This window comes from Nelumbo lutea, chromosome 5 (assembly GCF_056320005.1).
Source record: "Nelumbo lutea isolate HS-2025 chromosome 5, American lotus-T2T, whole genome shotgun sequence".
Lineage (NCBI taxonomy): Eukaryota > Viridiplantae > Streptophyta > Magnoliopsida > Proteales > Nelumbonaceae > Nelumbo > Nelumbo lutea.
Window position 1 is genome coordinate 62,175,420 of NC_142688.1, and position 26,291 is coordinate 62,201,710.

Below are 26,291 nucleotides of genomic sequence, written 5' to 3' on the forward strand. Positions count from 1 at the left end.
AAATTTATTTTTTTTGATAGGAAACAATAAGTGCTACACGACACGGGTGTAGCAGCCCCACAAAGTCACTACATATTTCTATTTGTACTCTTTCCAAACTAAGCCTTATCTTATATGTACTAGTTTCTCGAAGGTATACTGTCTTCTGTTGCTGTTGCTGAAGATGAAGAAGGAGCTTCTCGCTTCTGCGCCATGGAGGGATGAACAAAAATCCGAAAAGTTTCCGGACGCTAAGCTTAGAGCCACCAACCAGCCGGGGATGACGCCTACCATGTATGTCCCTCGTAAGAAATCTATCTCCTCGAAATCTACCAAAGACGATGACGAGTCACTTTCAGAGATTGATCCAGAGCTTAGATACAGCTTCCAAAGGAACTTTCAGGTTTTATTCTTCCATATAAAATTCTCCTTTTCTTCTTTATTTCGATGTGTTCCGGAGTTGAATCCATCGTTAACTGATGTTCTCCTCTGCTACTTATTTCTCATTTTTACTTATACTCAAATTGGCCGGTCTCCATCTATATTCGGAGAGTGTTATTAGTGGTTTCAACTTTCAAGTCTTTCTTCGATTCCCATTTCTTATATCCTCTGAATTTTGTTTGTGTAAAGCTGCAAGATAAAATTTTCGTATTATCATTGATATCTAATTTTGTTTTTCTTTTGGTATTTTGGTTTATTTGATAGCCTTTTGGATTTTGTAGTTTGATTTTCTTTAATTGATAATATTAATTCTATTAGATGTCGTATCTCTCTTTACTTGTTAAGAAAACATTTTATACACTTTTAGTCTCTCTTAATCCTGATTGCTATTAGATATCTGTGTCATGGAACTGAATTGAACTTTTCAGTTTCCTTTGGATACTTAGTTTCCTTGTGTTCCCTGATGTGAATGTTTTGAATATTGGGCAGGGGCAATTATGAGTTCAATGAGCAACTGTTGATCATTTTATCTAGGGTTATATAGTATTTTGTTAATTTCCTTGTGTAGGGGAAGGCAAGTAATATGTTAGACACATGTTGTAGTTGGGAATAGAAATGGTTACAGAAGGGTCTATGGAAGTGGTGGCTTTAAGAGCTTACTGAATCAGGACAATGTTGCTTTTAGGAACTCCAATGAGTGGAAAAAACTAGAAAGGATTGGGTCAGAAGTGAAGTCATTTGAAGGAACCTAGGAGTAGTTCCAATAGGTGATAAAATGAGAGAAAGTAAACTAAAATGGTTTGATCATATGCATAGAAGGCTTTGACAATACCCATAAGAAGAAGTGATCTGTTGAAAGTTGAAGGAGTTAAAAGGGTTGGGGAAGACCAAAATGGACATGGGTTGAAGTAGTAAGAAATTGTTTGAGCACTAATTTAAAAATGGATATGGCATTAAACAGAATTGAATGGTGAAAAGGATTCATTTAGCTAACTGACCCCATATAGTTGGGATATGCACTATCACTTTGAAGGAGGGATAGAGGCTCTCAGTATGGAAGAAAAATAGAAAGGGTAAAATCAGGTGCAGGTATTAGGACATAATTATAAAATGATGAGTAAAAGGAATTAGTTGGAAAACATTTTGATAACCGAAAAATTCTCTTCAAGAGGTTATGGAAGTTGAACTGTGAAATAGGTCATTGTGTTAAACGAAATGGTGGAAAGGGTTTGGAATTTCTTTTGAAATTTCTTTTATTTTATTTTTACGTAGCCAAGAAAAACTTGCTGTTATATGAAGTTGGTAAAGGACATTAGTAAAAGAATTGTTATTGGAAACTCTTCAGCCATCAGGGCTCCCTGGTTGGAGTAAAACTTGGCTTGAGTTTTCATTTTGCCACTTGCCAGTATATAATTACCTGTATAATCCCTTATAACATTAGTACTACTGTTGTTTTTCTCTTTGGATTGGGCAAACCATTGTAGTCATTGACATAACAACTATTCACCAACAACTTCTCCATCAGATTACAATTGTGGTCATCTTTTCCTTTGCATATGTTCCCATTGTCTTGCTTGTGTTGTACAGTTGTACTGTTATGTTTTATGAGTACATATTACCAGTTGTGAACTTTCAAAGCAATGGAGTAATGCGACAGTTTGGTTCAATAAAACTTCATCTCCCTTGTTATTTATTTGTTGTAAGGAGTACTTTGGAGAACAATGATGACAAATGATTTGTATTCTTCAAGGGAGAAGTTCAAATAGGTGGTTGGATTTTGCTTCCCTTTTACAGGAGCAGGCGGACATGTTCAGACAAGAAAAAAAGAGAGTGGAAAAAAACACTTGAAAAGGATCAGCAAAATTCGGGTTAGCAGTTTAATCCTGTCAAGTGCATGTTGATGAAAAGGAAGACTATTGAGGAGAGACAAGGGGAAAGATTGAACAGGGGGGATGAAGAGAAGTTAAAAGAAATTTAACATGGTTATTGATAAAAAAAAATTGAACATAGTGATGTGCAATAAAGTTGACATACCCAAGGTTTTGCTGAAAAGAGAGAATGATCAACAGGAAAATTTATTGGTTGTGAAATTCACTAAGGAAGTTATGAATTGGGGGTTTGTGAGAGAAACTATTATGAAGTTTTTTAAGATTGAGGGTACAGTTTCAATTATCCCGTTTGGCCATGATGCGGCTCTGTTAGATATGGGCGTTGTGGCAGATGACATTGTGGAAGCTTTGATCCCTTCAGCTCACGGGGTGCTCCAAATGGAAGATGGGTTCCTTCTTGTAATCAGAAAATTGTGGAGACAGGTAGTTTAGTTGTTAGACAACTGTGATGGTTGTGATGGCTTGAAGCCATCACTTCTTGTAATCACAAGACACTTCCCTTGAGCGATTGAAGGTCATTCCAATGGTTGGTGATACAAGGTTTAGATTAGTATGGAAGTTGAAATGTCTTGTGGAGTTAGGGTGGGAGGTTGAAGGTGATGATGTGGTAGGGTGGGTTCCATGTGGCAGAAGAGTAAAGGGGAATGAAGTGGGTTGGTGTTTTAATGATTCCTAGGAAGGTGAATGGGCAAATGGGAAAGAATGTGGTTTTCGTTGTGGATTAGGAGATGTTATTGTTATGGACGCCTTCCTCGGGAAGACGTACCATCGCCGCCGGCAGCAACAGGCCCCGGGCTCACCGCCAGTAGCAGCAAGGATTCAGTGATGCTCATCCTACCCAGTTCGGCAACAGCAGCCTTATCTAGATTAGATTAGCTCATTTTGCTTGTTCTTATCTTATTGTTCTTATCTCTTATCATATCTTGTTAATAGCTTATCAGATTAGGATTAGCTTAGCTTATCTTATCTTGTTAGTAGCTTATCAAATTAGGATTAGCTTATCTTATCCTTAGCAAGATAAAACTGGAAGTCTCCCTATTCAGCAAGGAGACTCCCTTTGATTAGGACTCTTGTAATCTCCTATTTAAGGAGACCCCATTATTGAATGAGATATCAAATTATTCAGTCAAGAGTGAGTTAGGAGAGTTGGTGATCTCTTGGACAAATCACCGAAGGTGCCAAGATAGGTTCATCACGAGCAGGAAGGAACAAGGGAAAGCAGGAGGTTTTCTCCGTGGACCGACCCGTGACGAGATCCTATTCCCGGGCCCTCAACAGTTATTGAGTAGATTGCGGCTCAGACCTTGAGGATCACTTTTATGGGAAGTGGAAAAGAATTCATAAACGTTTTAGAAGCGACAAGGAACTAAACTCTATTGATTTGTTAATGGCTCAGTTGGAGGTAGGTGGTCCAAACCAACAGACAAATGATCCTTCTAAGGAGTCACGTGACTTGGTTCTGCCTCTTGTTAATATGAAGGATAATAACATGACAATAGACCATGATGGTGGTCTATTTTCGTTTCTTCCTTCTCAGTTGCAGAGTGCAAGAAGATGGTTGATAACAAAAAAGAAATAACGAAGATTTAAACTGTTTCATCCCAGGACAAGAATGAATTTGCATGGTGCACAACTTCTTACACCTACAAGAAGAATGAGAAGATTATAAAAAAGGCATTTCAGTACTTGCTTCCCCAACCTCTTAGGTGGGGATTTCCCTATGAAAGAAAATTGGTGCAAACCTATTCCCCCGAAGATCCAAGCCTTCTGCTGGGAAATATTCCTCGATAAGGTAAACACTTGTGATATGTTGCAGAAAAGAAGGCTATACATTTGCCTCTCCTCATGTATGCTCTTTGTATAAGGAAATTGGTGAGACCCTTTCTCATTTAATGATATCCTGTTCTTTTGTGCTTTGAATTTGGGAATTCTTTTGTATTCTCTTTGGCTACAAGTGTGTTCCCCCTCAAGATGTGGCAGGACTCTTCAACCATGAATTCTTGAAACAGCGAAAGAAAAGAGGGATGGCAATGTGGAAAGCAACAAAAGTAGCAATTTGTTGGGTAATAAGGGAAGAGAGGAACAACATAATTTTCTTGGAAAAAAGTAAAACAATAGAGGAAGTGATTGATAGTATCAAGGTGAAAGTATCTCATTGGGTAAAACTCTTGGATTGCTTTCAAGTCTTCTTATCCACAAACATTCTAAGAACATGGTCTGAAGTAGCAGTCATCGAGAGTAAGAGATAAAGTAAGGTTTGAGTGGAAACCACCAGAAGGCAATAAAGTAAAATTGAATTTTGATGGGAGCTCCTTTGGAAATCCGGGCATCTCAGGAATAGGAGTATTCAGAAATTCTGAAAGGAAGATATTGGGTATGTTCTTAGGACCGATTGGCATCGGAAACTCATTGAAGGCTGAACTATTGGCATTACTACAAGGGTTAAAGCTAGCCAAACAGCTAGGATACAGACATGTTGAAGTGAAAGGGGACTCAAAAGTAGTAATTTCATGGACAGCAAACAACAACCATTACCCCATGGATGTTTAAACATGTGATAAGGGAAGTGGAGAAGATTGCAAAGGAGGTTGAGGCTGAATGAGGGATAGAATAGAGTGATTAAAGGGGACCAATAGTTCCATCACCAGGTTGTGTAAACTGTTTACAATCTGAATTTTAATAAAATACATGTTAACTGATGAAAAAAATAAAAAGGGCATTTCAAAAACAACACTTGGTGGATGGAGGGTTGGCAGACCCAGGTTGTGTTATCAGTAATGTAAGTTTGGAAAAGGAAAAAGAATGGCTCATCCAATCATGCTAGCAGGAATGAAAAAAGTAAATGGAAAAAAAAGGTTCTTCCTTGATTGCAAATAATGATGCAATGAGCCATGCTGAATCGAAGAGTGGGGAACCAGCATGAATGTTGTTTCTGCAGCTACTGTTGAAAGGTTCAATCTAGTTGCACACCCTCATCCTCAACCATACAAGATTGCCTGGTTAAATAAGATGACTCTTTAGGTAGAACAAAGAGCTCTTGTTTCTATTTCTTATGGGTCTTATGTTGATGATATTTGGTGTGATGTTGTTCCTATGAACGTTACAACTATTTTGTTAGTCCGACCATGACTTTATGATAGGGATGTATACCATTGTGGGAAAGAAAATACATATTACTTTCTATTTAGTGGAAAGAGAATTGTTATGAAACCTATGTCACTTGATTTCATCAAGAAGCATACTAAGACCCCTTAAAAGGTAGTTCCACCTTAGAAACAAGTAGTTGAACAAAAGAAGCAACCTCTCATGTTGTCCAAGAAGCAATTTGAGGAGGAGATCAAAGATTGAGGCCTTGTTTATTCCCTAATAGTGAAAGAAGCGAATAAACCAGCATATGCCCTTATTTCAGAGGTGCTTAAGGAGGTTGGAGGCTTGTTGGCTGATTTTTCAGATTTGATCCCAGAAGAGTTGCCTAATGAATTACTACCTCTATATGATGTCCAACATGCAATAAACTTGATTCTTGGGTCCCAACTACCTAATTTGTCTGTATACTGAATGAATCCCATAGAACATGCCGAGTTGAAGAGGCAAGTGGATGATTCGTTGAAGAAGGGCTTCATTAGAGAGAGTTTCAGCCCATGTGCTGTACCAGCTCTACTCACTTCCAAGAAGGATGGCTTATGGAGGATGTGTGTTGATAGCAAAGCAATCAATAAGATTACAATCAAGTATTGGTTCCCTATTCCACACTTAAATGACATGTTCGATATGATGACCAAAGCTACAATTTTCTCTAAGATTGATCTTAGAAGCTGATATCACCAAGTTAGGATTCAGCTTGGAGATGAATGGAAAACCACTTTTAAGATGAATGGTGGCCTCTATGAGTGGCTAATTATGCCTTTTGGCTTAACTAATACTCCTAGCACTTTCATGAGAGTTATGACTCTAGTATTTTGTCATTTTATTGGTCGTTTCTTGGTTGTTTACTTATGACATTCTTATATAGTCTACTCCTGATGATCATCTTGACCATTTATGTCAGGTGATGAGAGTTTTATGCTGGGAAAAACTCTACATCAACTTAAAGAAGTGCTCTTTTATGACACCTAATGTTATCTTTTTAGGATTTGTTATACACTTTGAAGGTGTCAAGGCTGATCTTTACAAGGTGAAAGCTATATTTGATTGGTCCACCCCCACTAACATCCATGAAGTGAGAAGTTTTCATGGATTTGCTACTTTTTTCAAGTGTTTCATAAGGAGTTTCGACATTATTATGGCACCAATTACAGAAGCTATGGAAAAGGGGGAATTTGTTTGGCCTAAGGCTGCAACTAAAGCCTTTGAGACTATCAAGCAAAGGATGACTGAGACCACAGTGTTACAATTGCCCAACTTTTCAAAAATCTTTGAGGTGTTTTGTGATGCTACCCAAGTTGGAATAGGTGGTGTGCTTATGCAAGAACGACACCCTACAACTTTTCACAATGAAAAGCTTAATGTAGCTACACAAACGTACTCCACATATGACTAGGAATTCTATGCTATTGTGCAATGTCATTAACATCAACGTCATTATTTAATTTCCCAAGAATTTGTTCTGTATTCAGATCATGAGGCACTCAATTATCTCAAATATGAGAAGCATCTTAGTAGTCGACATCATAAATGGGCCGAATTTTTAGCAGAATATAACTTTGTGATTACGCATGCAACTGGTGCCGAGAACTGAGTATCTGATGCATTGAGCTTAGTGGTGTATATACTTCATTCTATGTCTGTACAGGTTGTGGGGTTCGATCATCTAAAACAAGATTATGCTAGTTACAAGGATTTTAGCATCGTTTGACGAGAATCTGAATGGTGAATATCCTGGCTTTTCTATCCATGATGGTTATTTGTTCAAGGGAATTTGCTTGTGTGTTTTAACATTTCACTACGTGATTATGTTATATGGAAATTACATGCAAGTGGAATTGCTAGGCATTTTGGTCGAGACAAGACCATTGCTATGGCAGAAGATTGCTTTTATTGGCCTAGCCTTAAGGCTGATGTTGATCGTGTGATCAAATAGTGTAGAATTTGTCAATTGACAAAAGGGAGAAAGAAAAATACAGGGTTGTACACCCCTTTACCAATTCCACATAAGCCTTGGCAAGACCTCTCTATGGATTTTGTCCTAGGTCTGCCCAAGACAGTAAGGGGTCATAATTCAATTTATTTTGTGGTAGACATGTTCTCAAAAATGGTCCACTTTATTCCTTGTAGTAAGACATCAGATGCCTTACATGTGGCAAACCTATTCTTTAGGGAAATTGTTTGTTTACATGGTGTTCCTATTACCATTATTTTTTATTGCGATGCTAAGTTTATGAGTTACTTTTGGAAGACACTTTGGAACTCCTTAATACAAAACTGAAGTTCTCACCTTCATTCCTTCCTTAGACTGATGGCCATACTGAGGTAGTTAATAGGAGCCTCGGTGATATGCTACGTTTCTTAGTTGGTGACCATACTTCCAGGTGGGATCTCATCTTCCTATTGGCTGAATTTGCTTACAACAATTTAGTTAACAGGTCATCTGGAAGAAGTCCCTTTGAGATAGTTACTGGAATTCAGCCTAAGAGGCCTATTGATTTAGTGTCTTTACCACAAGACACCAGGACTAGCATAGAGGTTGAAGGCTTTGCTCACCACATGAGAGAAATCCATGATGAAGTTAGACACAAGATTTCTCTTAGCAGTGATGCATACAAAGCCAAAGCTGATTTACATAGGATGCCTAGGTGATTTTCAAGAAGGTGATATGGTTATGGTGTGTGTATGTCTTGAACGCTTTCCTATGGGTTTTTATAAGAATCTTCACTCCAAGAGTGCAAGTTCCTACAAGATCACTGAGAAAATTAGTTCTAATGCCTATGTCCTAGAGCAGCCAAGCGACACGGGAGTTAGCCCAATCTTCAATGTTGAAGATCTAAGTGCATATCATGGCCATATACTGATGTGCCTAAAGACATCATTGATGAGAAGTTGATTTTGACAGCAAGTGGGGGTTATCAAAAGTTTCTTGTAAAGTGGAAGAATCTACTTCTTTTAGAATGTTCATGGATTACAACTGAAGACTTGTATCATCTTAATCCAGAACTTTTTGAGCAATACCATGCCTTTAACTTGTCAAGCTTGAGTGCTTTCAAGTCGGGGAGAGATGATGGGATCGGTCCAAGCATTATAAGACCTATTCTCGTAAGAAGAAGGTTAATAAACAAGTTCTGATTTGGCATGGGGAAGACTCTTGGGACTTGGACTGATCTAGTCAGGGGTATTTTTGTCATTTTGACCAGTCTCATGTGGGCTTGGGCTATATCATCTTGTTCCTCTAGCTTAGTAGTACTTCTCTCTTTCAATTTTGCATTTATTTGCATTAGTAGGTAGAAAGTTATTATGTTTCTTGATGCACAAGACGAGGAGTGGCTTTTTTGTAATTATGGTGAACAGTATTCCGGGCTACACAAGTCACTCTATAAATAGATTATTATCTTCCTTTTGAAGCTAATGAAGATTTCTTTAGAGCTCTCTTGCAAGTTTGCTGTATGGAGTGATTCCTACAAACCCTAGAGTGATTCTTTGGGATTTCTCTCTTGTCTCTTTCTCCATCTTTCTGTCTTGTGATAGTTTGTTCCAGCCCTACTGCATCAACAAAGAGGAGATCTAGATCGTGATGGTAGAACATTTGTTGGTGGTACACATTTTGCCATTATTTTTTGAAGCAGATAGATTATTTTTGTCTGCTTTTTACTTGGAAATTAGAAAAATAAAAGGTATGGGGTTCTGTTAATGGTGACCTATTATTGGACCTATATTTGCATTTGCATATTTGCATTTTGAGCCTTTGGTGCTTTGATTTGCAAATGATATTTACTACCTGGCCAATGTTTTCTTGGAATCATGAATGTAGCTGTGCAGGAATGGCGTTAAATGTGTGTAGTAGTCTTTATTTTGTTTTGTCTTAGGTTCTAGGCCTCTGTTTTGGTATTTTGCTTGCATTATTACTCCATAAGATGGTAGATGGCCTTGAGTGTTTTGCATCCAAGGTTGCCTGAGGAAGTGTGCCTGCATATCAAGTGTACTTATTGTCATTGTGCCTTGTCATGTTGGAGATGGTAGTATCACTGAAATAAAGGATGGTGCCAATTGTTCGGGGGTCCCAAATTTCAGCGTGCAATGAAACCAACTTGGGGTTACAGATTACAACTGCGAAACCAAACAAGAGCTTGCCATTGGGATGTTTTAATCATTCAGGAAGGTTCTTCTTGCTGTGACATTTTAAATAACAATCTGGCATGAAGTGCTTTAGCGATATCCTATGTAGTAGCCACATCATGCAGGAGGAACACCTTCATCAACACTTCTCTTTTTTAACAATTTCATGCCTTTGATGCCCTAAAAGGTTTTACATTTCTTGGTCGTTTAACATTAAATTTTTGGTTATCAAATCACACCAATTTAGTTATTGTTTCGCTACAATCCAAGATTCTGTGTTCTTATTGGAACTCATAAGAAGAACCCCATGTGTTTCTGTTGTACTGGTCTAAATTCTCATATATCAACTGCATGCCATCTGTTTTATTTTTATTAATTTTGATTGTTCTTGCCGAGTTAATGATCTAACACTGAAGTGTAAATTTTTGTTGTTGATGCAGTTTCTTCAAAGGGTGTTCAGCATTGACACCATTGTGAAACCTCTTCCTCCTGCATTAGCTTACAATGTTTCCCGTAACTTGAGCTTTTTCACTCGTATTTTTACCCAGTTCTTTGGTAAGTTGTTGTTCTTTATTATTATTGTTGTTGTTGTTATTATTATTGTTATTGTTATAGAAGTTTCAATTTTCAGTTCCATGGAGAGTTCCCTTTGTTATATTGGTATCCTATTGTGGTGATTTTAACAGTGAGACTGTTGATCATGTGGTCATTCTTTAATTGTATAACAGGTTGGAACCCCATTTCCCATTATAAAAAACAGAGGAGTTATTGCTAAATGAAAAAGTCCTCTATATCCCTGATTTGGTAAGACCATCAGCAATTACATTCAATGATCTAGCGATTCATCTAATGCTAGCTCTGCAGTGCTTCATTGTTTCTCTAATCCCAAAGAAAATAGCTAGTTTTCCCTGTAGTTAAAACCAACTCTCTGTCAACCTCTACAAATGAATTGTCATTTTGTGGTCCCTGTCAACTTGTCAAATGCCAAGACCCAGGAACTGTCCTTCCCTAATTCTTCCAAATTCTCTCCACTTGAATTGATCATCTAAGATATATGGGTACCCTCCTAGTAGCCTCAGTTTATGGTTTTTGTTATTATGCCGCATTTTTGGTGCATATAGTCAATTTTTAGTGGTTTCCTATGGTTTTCTGTTTTTTTGATTAATAACAAAATATTTAGTTAATTAGAAAAAGCATGCAAAAGGAGGAGATAACCTCTCTTATCTCCCCCAATGAAGAAAACACAGAGCAGAAAAGTTAAAGTTGAGCCCAAAACAAAGAAACCCTATTAACCCCTTGTTTTGCTAACCCATCAACAAAGGAGTTTTCACATCTCTTAACCCAATTTACTTTAATTTCCATGTCTTTTGTCAGCCACTTGAATTTTTTCTTTTCATTACTGTACACCCACAAACCATTGTTGTCTCCTTTCATCCATTCAACCACCAGTTTGGAGTCTCCTTCGATGATCAGCTTCCTTATATTTAGGTCCTTGACTCTCTGCACACCTTCTAGTGCTGCCAAAATCTCAGCTCTAAGAGAATCGCCAACTTAAATTGGGCCTGAGAATAGGGCGATTATTATCCCTTTCTCATCCCTTAACACACCTCCAATGCCTGAAGGCCTTGGGTTGCCAATACTTCTCCCGTCAAAGTTCAATTTGTGAAAGCCACTTGGAGGGGGAAGGGGGGGGGGACCAAACTGGGATTGATACAGTTGAAAAACAGTCCTAGAAGTATGGGACTGTGCTAGAAAACCAGAAAAACTAACAAGAGAAGATTAGAGAAGAAGAGAGAGAGAGAGAACTGCGGCAAGGAGAGTTAGAGGATGAGGAGTTCGAACTAAACCTCCCTCTAACACTCTAAAACCTTTTATTTAAGTTAATCTTTGATAAATTACAGAGAGGCCCTTGAGTGGGCAGAAAAATACAATGAGCCCAGAATAAGGCCCATAACAGAGAGAAACATAACATAACATGAAGTGACAGTCTATGGGCCATTCGGCCCATCTCCTCTACAGATACCTCCTGGGCTTTTGAAAAAGCAACTTCTTTCCAATTTCTTGACAGATCATCTATTGATACATTGTTGAAGAGATCCATAGATTTAAGCCAATGTATTACCCTAAAACAAATCACTTCCTGAATAGTTTCCTTGTTCCTCTCCTTCCTTGAGAATAATCTGAAATTTCTTTCTTCCCAAATGGTCTATATAATAGCAGCCCTTACAAACTGCCACATTATTCTTCCTCTTTTCTTTGGCAATCTAAGGAAGGGTAGAGCAAACAAACTTTTCACACCTGGTGGTGGAGCCCACATGTAGCCAAACAAAGAAGAAAACCATTCCTTTAACCTTTAACAAAAGAGTAAGAGATCAATAAGTGATAGCAACTCTCACCATCAACCTTACAAAGAAAGCACCAATAGGGAGACAACCAACTCTTTGGTCTTTTTCTTTGAAGCAAGACAAAGGTGTTGATTCTTTCCAGGTGTGCTTCCCCGCAAAAACATCCAATCCTTGGTGGAATAGGTTTACTACACACCTCTTTAACAGGAAAAGATAGAACCCCACTAAATGCCGGTTGGGCTAGGGAATTGAAGAAGGATGAGCAAGTAAACAAGCCATGAGGACTGGGAGTCCAAATTCTTTTATTAGCTTGGGAGGTATCCAAGAACACCCCATCCAGAATACCCATAAGAGACAAAGTACTACTACTAATTCAGAATCCCTAATTGCCCTCATAGGAGAATTCCCAACCCACACTGGTTGCCAAAAGTTAATACAACTCCTACAATGCAAATCATACCTAATCCAAGGCAAGAACAAAGGAAGAATGGCTTGGATAGATTTCCATGTGGATGCTCTTGTAGTGCTTGCTCTAATTCCAGTGTCCCAGCCATTTTCCACTAACCCATGGATGCTTACCACTACCTTTTCCCACAGCTTTTCTTTTTCATGAGGAAATCTCCAAAGCCATTTGCCTAGCAAAGCTGAGTTCCATTTCTGTGCATTCCCAATCCCCAAACCTCCTAGCTTCTTGCTCCTACACACCACTTCCAACCTAACCTTATAATTCTTTTTTTCCTCTCCCGGTTCCCAAAGAAAGTCCCTCATTAGGTTCTCCAACTTCCTTCCTATCCCACTAGGGATTTTAAAAACGGACAAAAAATACACATGTAAGTTTGCTAGAGTGAACCTAATTAAGGTGACCCTTCCTCCCATGGATAAATAATTTTGTTTCGAAGAGGCAAGTCTCTTTTCAAATTTCTCTACCACAGGGATCCAGAAACTTGCTTTCCTAGGGTTATCACCTAGAGGGAGACATAGGTATTTCAAAGGCCAACTGGATTCCACACCCCCCAAAATATCAGCACACAACCATTTTCCTCTCATTCGTATTGACTCCAGCAATGCAACTTTTTTCAAACTTAACCTTTAAATTTGACATCTACTCAAAAAGTTGCACCACAATTTTGAGATTCCTAATCCAATCCAAATCTCCACCATCACAAAAGCAGATTGTATCATTAGCAAACTGTAAGTGAGTAATTGGTACCCCTTCCCCACCAATTTCCCATCCTCTTATTAAGTTCATTGAGTCTGCTTTTGATGTCAATCTCCCCAACACATCTGCTACCAGGGTGAACAGGAAAGGAGAAAGAGGGTTTCCTTGTCTAATACCCCTTACGGCTTGAATACTCACATGTCCTCAAACATTCCATCACCTCCCTCAAGAAAGACCAGTCCACCATATCAAATTTTTTTTCTAAATCAAGCTTACAAACCACTCATTTCCGCCTTGATCTCCTTAAATCCTCCACACATTCATTTGCAATCAGAATTTGATCCACAATTTACTTTCCCTGCACAAAGGCCCCTTTCTTGGAAGTAATAATGGTGGGAAGAACATGCCTAATCCTGAGAGATAAGAGTATAAGACCTTAGCAATGATTTTATACAAATTCTCTTTCCAACCACCTACTTGTTAGACAATCTTCTTGTATGCCCTTAGCTTCAATCGGATTTGATGTACTTTTGTTATTTAGTGGAAATAAATTAAAGTGCATGTTTGATTCATATTGTTTGGTATAATTCTGTGTAAGACCCTAAAACTGGACACTTATAGAAACTTGTGTTAGTTTTAAATGTTCACAGCCATTGAATAAGTTTGGGGAGATTTATCCTGCAAAGGCTGATACTGATGTGCCACCAAGTGTTGGGATGGCTTGTTTCGGCCATCAGGGTAAGACCCAAGGCACATGCAATATGAGATTGCTTGAACCCTTGAACCGGACCAGATTTCTAGTATTACCCTATACCTTGGAGACAGATGGGCAAAACTGGAAAGTTACACTTGACCCCTAGACTCGATTATGATACATCACTAGGTGTCGGATCGGACTGTCTTTGATGTGTCAATCAGTGAGATCCTTCGTGGGGGTCAAAACTTGGACATGTTGGGGCAGTCTGAGAATTCATCTGAATGAGTGGTCATAGTGACAGGATCAGCCCCTTTGTCGGACAATGGTAATAATCAGGAATGCACTCTCTGATGGAAACCAAACTGCCGGCAGTTGATTTCAATCGTTGGAATTTTGTTTTGCAAATATATATATATGTACGGTTTCAAAAGATTTGCAAAAGGTTTTAATTTCCAGGATCCATGTGAGTAGAGAATGCGGCACTGTTCCTTGCAGCCGAGAGAGAGGTCTTCTCTTGTCGGGCAGTGTTTGATCATTAAGGGCTGAGAGGTTAAGTGTAAGATCATTTAGGATAATACGTGATGGGCTAATCTTGCACCTGCCCACAGTCCCTGGGTTTTTATAAGATGGCTTGCCCTAGGGACCACTTAATGTAGGTGTTGGGCCCATAGGGTCCATGTGATGGGCTCAAGGGGGTCACTGAGTCTTTCAGTGAATTCGGCTGGGCCTTGTAACAAAGGCTGGGCCGAACCCATGTGGCTGGTGTGTAGATCAATGCTTGGGCCCCATGCCATACAAAGAAGCCCAACTTGGCAGCAGGTTGGAAACTGGTTAAACACTGAACACTTAATGGGCCAAAAGCCCATTTCGAACTGGGCTGATATGATTGTTAGACAGTTTTGTATGCCCTTAGCTTCAATCAAAATTGATGTACTTTATGAGTTTATTGTAAATGAATAAAAGTGCATATTTGATTCATGTTCCCTTGGTATGTTTCTGTGTAATACCCTTAAACTGGACACTTATTGAGACTCGTGTTAGTTTAGAATGTTCACAGCCAGTGGGTCGGTCTGGGGAGACCTATCCTGACAAGGCTGACACTGTGGTGCCACCAAGTCGGTTGGGGTGGCTTGTCTCAGCTACCGGGGTGAGACCCTAGGCACATACAGTGTGGGATTAATTGAATCTTTGAACTGGACCAGATTTCCAGTATTGCCCTGGACCTTGGAGATTGATGGGCAAAACTAGAAAGTTACACCCGACCCCTAGACTCGATTATGATACTGCACTAGGTGTCGGATCGGGCTGTCTTTGATGTACCAATCAGTGAGATCCTTAGCAGGGGTCAAAACCTAGGTATGTTGGGACAATCCGAGAATTCATTTGAGTGGGTGATCATAGTGACAGGATCAACCCCTTTGTCGGACAAAGGTAATGATCGGGGATGCGCTCTCACTGTTGGAAACCAAGACTGCCGGCAGTCGATTTCAACCGTTGAGATTTGTTTTGCAAAGTATATTTTATATGAGATATAAAAGTATATATATTGTGGTTTCTAAAATGTTTGCAAATGGTTTTAATTCCCGGGATCCATATAAGTGGAGAGTGCAACACTGTTCGTTGCAGCCGAGGGAGAGGTCCTCTCTTGTCGGGCAGTGTATGATCATTAAGGGCTGAGAGGTTAAGTGTAAGACCATTGAGGATAATACCTGATGGGCTAATCTTGCATCTGCCCACAGTTCCTGGGTGTTACAAGGTGGCTTGGCCCAGGGACCACTTAGGGTAAGTGTTGGGCCCATAGAGCCCATTCGATGGGTTTCAGGGGGTGCACTGTCTTAACAGTGTCTTCGACCAGGCCTTGTAATAAAGGCTTGGCCGAACCCATGTGGCTGATGTGTAGATCAATGCTTGGGTCCCACGCCGTACAAGGAAGCCCAACTGGGCAGCAGTTAGGAAGGTTAAGTGAGCACATAAGCTTAATGGGCCTAAAGCCCATTTCAAACTGGGCTATTAATTTAGTTAATTAAAGGGGCGAATTCTGAGATGGATTAGTAGTTAGGATAGGGTCTTAATCCTATCCACTCAGAGAGTCCAGATCTAAATGTGATTCAGATCTAGAAACCTCCTAATAAGATTAGGATAAAGCTAATCTAATCTGCAGATAAGATAAGGGTTTATCCTTATCACTAGAAGAGAAGGCTGATCCAAATATGATTTGGATAAGCACTTCTTAATGGGATTAGGAGCTGATCTTTTCAAGTTAACAAAAAGTAGGAGGGGGCGGCAGCCTAGAGAGGTAGACCAAGAAACACATCAGATCTTCTTTAGTGCTGAAATCAAGAAGAGATAATTCTGCACCCTGCGAATACTCTCTTGCCGCCTCCCTGCTCTTGCCGCCCTGTTTGCCAGTTCGATCTCCAGCTGTGGGAGAAGTCAAGATTGGATCTTGACATCAATTCTTTGAGAAAGGATTGAAAAGGAAGTTGTGCTCACGTTCCATCCTGCTGTTTCTTGCGAAGGACAGAGTTCTTGGGGAAGAACACTGCTGATTCTGCTCCATCCTGCACTACGCCATCTTCAGTGGGAGCAGTCTTTGGATCCTTCCTTGGGTGTGAACACCTTCGTTGGGAGATATTGATTCTCCGTATCAGGTATCATTCTCTCCCATTCCTTTTGGTTCAGATCTGGTTCAGTTTAAGGTTCAAGATTTATCCTTGAAAATATGATTTTCTAAATAGGGAATGTGATTCCCAGTTGAAGGGAGAGAAAATTTTTTGAAATTCGCCCCCTATTCCGCAATCTTTGGGCGTCCATGTGATGGATCTCTCATTCCCTTCAATGATCACCAGTTCATGGGGCGAATCTGAGATTAGTGTTAGTAAAAGGATTGGGTCTTTGACCTTATCCACTCTAAGAGACCAAATTCAAATTAGATTTGAATCTGGTAACCTCCTGATAAGATCAGGAGTTAACTAACTTAATCTGTAGATAGGATTAAGATTAACCTCTATCCAAATACTGATTTGGATTGGGATAACTCCCAAAAATATTGGGAGGTTTCTTAATCAAGAAGAAAGAGGAGAAAACCTTTTCAGAAATATCAGATTTCGAACTAAGGGGTTTGAGGAAGCAAGAAACACATCCTGCAATCTGAGATTTGATCTCTCACAGACTCCAAAGAGAAGAGACAGTTCTGTCCTCTTCGTCCCTGGACTTCTCCTCCTTCAGCCGCCGCCACTACCTGTTGGAAGATTGGATCTTTGCAGCAACAGGAAGTCAAGAAAGCAGTTCTTGACAATAGTCTTGCAAGATAGACAAAAGGATACGGTGTTCAAGGCTTCTAGAGGGTTCTTGTGAAGAATCCAGTGTGTAGGACGCACCTTGCTGGTTCCGTTCCATCCACAGCTGTGCCATCTTCAGCAGGAGCGGATCTTGGTTACTTATTTGGACGTGAACACCAACTTTGGGAGATATTATTTCTTCGGATCAGGTATAATCCTTCCTGTTTCCTTTTGGTTCAGATCTAGTTTATTTATGGTTCAAGTAGGATCATTGAATAATGTATTCTAAATTTAGGGAATGTGATTCCCAGTTGGAAGAAGGTAGGAAATTTTTTTTGAAATTCACCCTCCATTCCGCACCCTTCTTGGCGTCCATTAGATGGATCCTACCATTCTTTCACTACTAAGCTCATCTTCTAATGTTGACCACTCCAAACCTTCTAGCCATATTCTGTCATTCCACAACCTTCTAAATATAGATTTGAAATGATCCACAAAGGCCCCGGTTATCTCGTCTTGTTGTGTATAGATTTGAAACCTCACACCTCCAATTTGGAAACAAAATTTTTCCTTCTACGCCCAATTGCTAGTGCATGAAGAAATTTAGTATTCGTATCCCCGTCATTTAACCACTTGCATATCAATTTATGCCTCCAACTTTATCTTCTCCTCCACTAAAATGTCTTCTTAGTATTTCCTTAATCTCCACCTTTGCTCCTTGTCTCTTTCCTCAACTTCACCCCTTTCCTCTTTCAAGTCAATCTCTTCAATTTGATCAGACACCTTCTGTTTTCTTTCTTCCAGTCTCCCAAACTCCAAAGCATTCTAATCTTTTAATTTATTTTTCAGGTATTGAGGCTTCTTATGGAATTTCATTCCCTCCCACATTACCCTAGGCTCATATTCCTCCCACCATTCCTTTAATCTCCTCGGTTGAAGTAACCACATTTTCTCAAATCTGAATGGGGAAGGTCCAACATTCTAGAACTCCTCTTTACAAATCAAAATGGGCGAATGGTCAGAGGTAACTCTTGGAAGGGCCCTAGAAATCAAATTGCCTCAATGCTCTTCCCAATCTGAGGTGAATAGAAATCTATCAAGCTTGGAACACCTAGGGTTGGTTGAAGATTAGACCAAGTGAACCTGCTATGTAAAAGTGGGATCCCTTTCAATTCGAAGAAATCCACAAATTGGTTAAACTTCCTCATGCTAGTTGTCAACCTTTGCCTTGGGTTGTTGGATTCTTTTATAAATCTTATTGCATTAAAATCTCCTCCAATGCACCATGCCCCTTCCATAGACCTTTGATATCCTCTAACTCTTTCCAAAGTTCTTTTCTTTCTCTATAATCAGTTGGACCATATAAATTTGTCAATACCCATTCGAACCCATCCCTCACACATTTAAACTTTATAGACACTGAAAACTTTCCAACCAGCTCTTGCAGGCCTAGTAAAACTTCACTGTTCCACAATGTCACTAAACCCCCAAAGGACCTCCAAGATGGTGACATGGCCCTAATTCCTCTAGCCTTCCAAACACTCCGTGCCCATTTATTGTCAAATTTTGTTCCTTTAGTTTCCTGTACTAATACCACATCCGGATTTTGCCTCCTGAACAGATCTTTTATTAAAACTCTTTTCCTTGCACTCCCCAACCCTCTTACATTCCAGCTAGATATTTTCATTTTTACTTTGTTGCCTTGCCCCTCTTACCCTAGAATCAATCTATTTGCCTCCTCCCCCCTTTTTTGATCAGTTATTTGCCCCCCTTTTTCCTATCCCCATTTTACCCTGAAAGCTTTATCACTCTCTACATCCAACTTCAATCTCTCAAGCTTCCTCTTCCTCGCCTCAATTTCCTCTTTCTTTCTTTGTAAATACATTTTTAGCTTGCTGGGGTCCTTCAATTTGCATCCTTGTTTTTCTACAATTTCTGCAATTGAATCCTCACTGGTATTTCCTGCTGCACCCTCATCCGTAGAGGGACCTTTCTCTTCTTCACCTTCAACCCTTAACTTTTTCTTGTGGTTCTTTTTCTTTGAGATTACCCACACAATCTCAATAAAATCTCAAGTTCTCTTCAACTTTATAAGCTCCTCCTTAGATACCCCTCCTGCATTTTCTCTTTGCCTCTTTCCACCAATGGCTTCCGCATCAACTTTTCCTGACTGGGCTTCTGGCTCTGGAGCTGGGACAGAACCTGGAAAGACAGCATTGAACACAGAGCAGACGTTAGTATCCAAAACTAAATTGACACAGGTACTTGCGATCTGATTCAGGGAGGGCTCTGAACAAGGGAACAAAGGCTCAAGGTTCTTCCCCTGTTTGAGGACTCGGAGTCACCATCCAACTCGAATTGGAGCTCTCTGGAAGGCACACCTATCGCTTGGTCTTCCCTGTGAGTACTTTCTTGACCTGTGGATTGTCCCTTATGAGCTGAATCTTGAAGTGTCTTTTGGTGATCATTAGCTATGTCCTTACAGAATACAGACCCCCGGCAATGTTAATGATTTTGGAACAGATTCCCATTCTGGATTTTGAGTGTGTACCCCTACCACTTTACCGTGAAGCTCATTGGTCACACCTATTGTTTTAGTACCGATTGTAAAGATGTAACTTCCCCGATCTCTCCCATTTCACTTGTAAAAGGCAGATCCAGGTTCAAGGTCTGCCCTTTGATCTCATCAAAACCTTCCTCTGGCCCGATACTCTCTATGCTTGAAGCTTCAGCTGAGTCTTTATCGTCATTCTCCTCAGTGCTACAGGCAATCGCTTGGTCTTCCCTGTGAATACTTCCTTGACCTGTGAATTGTCCCTTATGAGCTGAATCTTGAAGTGTCTTTTGGTGATCATTAGCTATGTCCTTACAGAATACAGACCCCTGCGATGTTAATGGTTTTGGAACAGATTCCCATTCTGGATTTTGAGTGTGTACGCCTTACTGTGAAGCTCATTGGTCACACCTATTGTTTTAGTAGCAAATTGTAAAGATGTAACTTCCCTGATCTCTCCCATTTCACTTGTAAAAGGCGGATCCAGGTCCAAGGTCTGCCCTTTGATCTCATCAAAACCTTCCTCTGATCCGATACTCCCTATGCTTGAAGCTTCAGCTGAGTCTTTATTGTCATTCTCCTCAATGCTACAGGCAACCCATCCTTCATCTTCCTCTTCTCTTTCGTACTGCCTCTGCAATATCTTGGATTCATCCGGTCAATAGGCAAACCAGAGGCACAGTTCTCAAACACCTCAGGCCACCAGGTCCACTTGAACAATTTGGCGCTCTTTTCGCCTCCCAGAGCTCAATGATCAGCCTGCTGGGTAAGCTTGGGAAGAAAATAGACAGGAATTATGGTTTCCTGTCACTTGCTGGACCTAACGCGCGTGACTACTTAAGCAGGTGAGCCGGCTTGGATTTTGGTCTGACTCCGTTTGGACCCCTTAAAAACCCTGGCTGGTTCAGGAAGGGCTTCTCCAAGTGTCTTTGAATCTTGTCTAACATCGAATGGGGCCACTCTTTGCCACCACAGCATATGAAAGTTTGCCCGCCGTAGATTTCTTTTTTTTTTCAAAATGGTTTGAATTAGTTTCTTTAATAGGAAAGCCACCTTCTTGAGGCCCAAGCGATATCTATTCAACTTCCTCAAGAGAGAAATCCAAACGCTCTCTTGCTCCCTCCTCTCCCGCCCTTCCACATGTGTACAGAACTGCCACGTCCCCATCGTCTTCAACCTCTGCACTGCCTTCCCACAGTGTCGTTTCAACTTCGGAGGCTAACCAGATGAGACTCCACACACCATCTGAGAAAATTTCAACAGTACGAGGCAGATTTTCAGGTTTCACCCCATGATTCGGGCACAAAATGCATGCAAGTCTCAGTTTAACTTCTTCAAGGATGCCCCCAATAGTTTGAATAAATCTCTCAAAAATCAATTCTTTCCAAAGGTGGAAAGGGAACCCTAGAAGTTTAATCCAATAACTTATAACAGATTTTCAGGTTCCACTCACTAGACCATTTATTCTCACAGGCTATGCTTCTGCCATAAAAAATGTCTTTATGGGGTATATAACGATTCATACAAAGGCTACAAATGTCTTCATATGCTAAATTTCTACATAATAAAGTGCTGTCAGAAGGGAACCTTTCAGTGAAGAATTAATTCAGAAGGAAGGGCAAGATTATGCCACATTGGTTCAGAGGCTTCAAGATGAGGAATAACTACTTCACCTCTTCTTACAAAAAAAAAAAGGAAGACGAGGAATCTTTACAGAAACAGAAGTCCAGAGTTTGTTGGTTGGAGTTGGATAACTCAAATACTGCCTTTCCCATCGCTCTATGATGGCTAGAAGAAATTTTAATCGTATCCCTTCAGTTAGAACAAGGGATGGGGAGCTGATTTCTGATCCACAAGGAATAAAGGCTGTGGACATGGATTTCTATGGAGCTCTGTTTGATGCCAGCATATTTCTCAGCTAGGGAAGGTGGAGCCTTTACAAGACTCGCAATTCTCAAAGGGTCTTGGAAGACAAGGACAGGGGGATGCTAGCTGCAATTCCAAATGATGGAGAAATCAGGGCTCCAACTTTTGAGAACAAGCTAGACAAGTTCCCTGGGCCTGAAAGAGGGTGCTATTTTAGTTCAGGTAAGTTACCGTCAGAAGTGAACTCCACTTTTTTTAGCTTCATTCCTAGGAAAGAGGGTGCTTCTGAGTTCTCTGACTTAGATCTATTGCATTATGCAACTTGATTTTCAAGCTTATCACTAAGGTTATAGCTAATAGGGTGATAAAAGTGGTTGATGCACTAGTGAAACCAATCTGCATTCATTGGAGGAAGGTCCATTCTTGATAATATTCTGTTATGCCATGAAGTTGTTTTAGGTTTTGTAAGAAGAAATCATGGTCTTGATTAATCTTCCTTTTTTTATAAATAACAGTAAATTTCATTAAAGGATTGAAAAATTATATAGCAAAGGAGCTAAACATTCTTAACTCCTGAATACATCTAATGTACACCCAAAATGTAAAGTAATTACAACACAGCCCAAAAAATAGAGTTTCTGTTCACCCCCTGTCTAGCTAGACCATCTGCCAATGAATTTGCACTTCTCTTTACCCATGTACATTGAATTTCAATGTCCTTAGTCAGCCACTTAAATTTCCTCTTTTCATTGTTGTAATTCCAAAGCCTAGAGTTGTCCTCTTTTAGCCTGTTCACCATAATTTCAGAGTCTCCTTCTATGATCAATTTATTAATATGCATGTCCTTGACCCTTTGTACCCCTTTAAGAGCTGCTAGTATCTCAGCCCTCAAGGAATCTTCTACCCCAATTGGACTAGAATACATAGCTAACAGATTCCTTTTTTCAAGTTGCAAGATTAGATTGTGATAGAACGGACGAAGAGGAGAAGAAGAGGGGAGACAAAAGTTGTGAGTCATAAAGGAGTGTGAGTTATTGTTCACACCCTCAAAACTTGTATTAGTATTAAGTTGAAAAATGACAGTAATGCCCATGCACATAAATATTCTCAACACTCTCCCTAAGTTGAGCATAGATATCTCATGCCCAGCTTGCCTCGATTACTATCGAACTTTGACTTGGGAACTCCCTTGGTGAGACAATTAGTAAGTTGGTCTTCCCATCTCACAAAGGGTTGCATATTTCTTCATTTCTCTCTGATAAAGTGTTTGACCACTTCAATGTGTTTTGTATGATCATGCTAAATAGGATTATGGGTAATCTTTATGGTTATTTGGTTGTTACAATAGAGTCTCATTGGGACATCGGCATGAATACTCATCTTTGTTAGTAAGGTCTTCAATCATAGAAATTTAGATACTCCATGAGCCATTGCATTGTATCCTGCCTCTGCACTAAAACAAGCAACTAATTGATTTTTGCTTTTCAATGATACCGCACTACCTTCCAACTAAGCACAATGGATAGATGTAGATCTTTTGCCATCAACAAATTCTACATAATATGCATCTATATAAGCTTTGATCTTTAAATGTCCATTTTTGGAGTATAATATTCCATTAGTAGGACATCCCTTCAAATAAGCAAGAATATGGTTAATAGCTTGCATGTGGGAAGTTTTGGGCTCGTGCATATATTGACTCACCACACCAACGACATAGGATATGTCAGGCCTAATCAAGCACAAGTAAAGAAGGTGACTAATCAGTCTTTGATAAATCCCTCTGCCTGGAAGAACATCTCCATCAACAACGCTCAATTTATGATTGGGGTCAATTGGGGTCTTAGTTGGCTTGCACTCCAATTTCCCAACTTCTTGGAGCAAGTCAAGAACATATTTTCTTTGTGAAATAAAAATCCCCTCCTTTGACTTTACAACTTCAATTCCAAGAAAATATCTAGGTCATCAAGTGTGCTTAATCTCAAATTCAGAGGCAAGGAAGGACTTTAGCTGAGAAATAACTGAGGTGTCATCCCCAATGACAATAATATCATCAACATGTACTATCAACAAAGTCATCGGGTCATTAGTTATCCTTATGAACAAAGTGCAATCAAGAGGGAGAGTTCGTGCATCCCCTTTTTACTTTACGAATAGCAATAGGGAGATCTAGGTTTGAATTTAAGGCACCAGGTTCAATAACAAAGATACTAATAGGCTTAGGATGAACAAGTGATGTAAGGTCAAGATTACTTGAGTTCGGATGATCAGACCGTGGTGGACATTTAGCTTTAGGAGCCACCCTCTTACTTCGGTGATGAAGCATTGGTGCCTAGGGGTGAGCAAGAGAAAACGAAAAACCAAATTGAACTGAAAAACCGATTGAAACCGAACCAAAAATCTGGTTAATCGAATTGCTCGGCTCGGTATTTAAAAAAAACCGAAGGTATATTTTACATATATTTATGTATATTATATATATTTTATATTTTCTATATATTATAATTTAATAAATATGCATTATATATAAATATATATTTATAATATATAATATATTTTTATTATTTAAAGTATAATATTTTATATATATTTCTAGTTTTTTATTATATATTTATATATTTGTTTATAATATATTGTAAATATAAAAAACTGAAAAACTGACGAACCGAACCGGTCAACTGGTTAACTGATCAGCTTTGGTTCGGTTTCGGTTACTGGTTTTCCAAAAACTGGTAACCCTGGTTCAGTTTGAAAAATAGGTCCACGGTTCGGTACTGAACCGTGAGCACCCCTATTTCTGCCATGACTGAGGCTGATGTACAGGGGGAAGGAATATTGCTATCATAGGAGAAGAAGAAGGACTAGGATGCACTGAAACAGGAATGAAAAGCAAGGTTTAAAATGTTGATGTTGGTGGAAATGTCAGTTGCTCAAATATAGGAAGCATGTCGGAAATGTCAAAATTATCCAATGGAAATATTGGAAAAAATATACACATGATGGAAGAATTGTAAAATATGCAAAACATAGAATGTTATTTTATGAAATGATAAAGGAAGCATTGGCACATCTTTTTAAATTGTTATCTAGTTCCAAATCATTAAACAAAGTGAAAAAAAAACAACTAAAGTTTAGACAAAAGAATACATTCTTAAGTTTCTTTTGTAAACCTTAAGACTCAAAACATGATAGAATGAGTTGAAGCAAAATTTAAACTCAGAAAATGCAAATAGTTCTAATAGATGAACCGAATGATCTATTGACACACAAAAACTAATATTTAACTTCATGTTTGAAATTAATCTTGAGCTGGCTCAATGTGGTAATCAAGTTATTTATTTATTTTTTTTAACGGCCTTACTAGGGGCAATCATGTAATTTTTCCATTTTTAATATTTAGCATATATAATTCAATTGAGGGACTGAGAGAAAAAACAATCAGCTCTCTTCCTCTTCCCCTTTCTTCCATTCTCTTTTTCCCTCCTAAACCTCTTCTTCCTCTTTCTTTTCTTTTTGGTTTAATCCCATTTTTATTGCTGGTGTGATTTGCAACTGAGAGCAAAACCTTGTTTTTGTATTATTTTGAATGTATTTGCACTGTACATATTTGTTATTGCACTCTTTCCAAACTGAGACTTTCTGTATTTGGTACAAAAGAAAAGGAAAAAACAGGAGGGCAATAAATTTGGTGATGACTTAATATTTGATCTATTGGCAGTGTTGCATAGACTCTCCTAAATGGATGAGTCACACCGGCACCCCATTCATGAAGAACAGTTGGACATGATATTTTTCTCTCATCATCTATTTGATAGAAATAATCAGTTAATATATGCATCAAATGCCATTTTTCCTGCAAAATGCTATTAAGTAACAAAGATTAGCTTTTAAGTCTTGACAACTTATTTTATAAGATTATAATGTTAAAATTTAACAAAATATGAAGTATTTAATAGATTATACTTGTCCATAGGTGTGTTTGTAAGTCCTTATTTTTTCATCTTACCGAATGAGATTCTGGGAATGATTCAGATTCTGATTTTCATGTCCATGTCTATGCAACAACGTTTATAGGATGATTTTGTTTAAAAGATTTTTATTTACATTTGTCAAAATGATCTACAAAGCCTTCGAATTAGTCCTGCTGTGGTTCTGCTATTGTATCTAACTAGATTCTTTTTTATCTTATTTCTCGTTTTATTTTTTCAGATCCTGAAGGCATCTCAAATGCCCAGAAATCACTTGGGTTAGGACAAGAAGAGAAAGCACGCCGTGTCCGTTGAGTCTGTTTTTGTACCCACCAAAAAGGAACAATCCATGCTCGAAGTTCCTCACAATTACTTTTGACCATAGTCTCTCTCCCTCTCAAACAATTTTTAGAAGGTTGACATTTTAATTGATATTAGTTGTATGCCTTCCAAGTCTTACATCAGTTCACTTAGAAACTGCCATTCGATAAGATTTCAATTGGCTTGAACCGGTGAATCCTAAATGGTTACGTCATGCGCAGCCAAAGATAAAAGGTAGGAATTGGAGTCTTCACACAGTGCTCATCAGACATCACACCAACCTCACAATACGTTCTGGCTGTACATTGGGAATATCTTTGGTAGTTGTGTGTGGTTATTCATGGGAAGATGTTATCAATATATGGTGGGATGTGTTTGTGAGGGCAGTGTGAGTTGTACACTCTGAGGAGCAAATCCCTATTCGCAATTGGAGAGACTACACAGATATCAAGAATTGTACACTCTGAGGGGCCCTGTCTCATTACCTATTAACGTTTCAAAACATAACGTTTCAAAACATGAAAA

General features: G+C 39.1%; 1 protein-coding gene across 2 annotated transcripts; it reads left to right on the forward strand.

Annotated features, from left to right (window-relative positions):
* Positions 1-143: 143 nt before the first annotated feature.
* LOC148852699 (zinc finger/BTB domain protein) lies at positions 144-25,904 on the forward strand. Of its 2 annotated transcripts, XM_088944560.1 has the most exons (4): positions 144-382; positions 10,016-10,130; positions 10,304-10,379; positions 25,687-25,904. In XM_088944560.1, exons 1-3 carry the CDS (start codon positions 164-166, stop codon positions 10,348-10,350), a joined length of 381 nt encoding a protein of 126 aa, XP_088800686.1. In that variant the 5' UTR covers positions 144-163; the 3' UTR covers positions 10,351-10,379; positions 25,687-25,904. The 2 variants fall into 2 exon arrangements, with proteins under 2 accessions (XP_088800686.1, XP_088800685.1); XM_088944559.1 differs by lacking the exon at positions 10,304-10,379.
* Positions 25,905-26,291: the final 387 nt, after the last annotated feature.

What these genes read in the sequence shown, in the direction of transcription:
- LOC148852699 (XM_088944559.1), top strand. Translation starts at nt 164, where the DNA reads ATGAAGAAGGAGCTTCTCGCTTCTGCGCCATGGAGGGATGAACAAAAA. An exon ending in GCTTCCAAAGGAACTTTCAG is followed by an intron (nt 383 to 10,015) that starts GTTTTATTCTTC and finishes TTGTTGATGCAG; the next exon opens with TTTCTTCAAAGGGTGTTCAG. An exon ending in TATTTTTACCCAGTTCTTTG is followed by an intron (nt 10,131 to 25,686) that starts GTAAGTTGTTGT and finishes TTATTTTTTCAG; the next exon opens with ATCCTGAAGGCATCTCAAAT.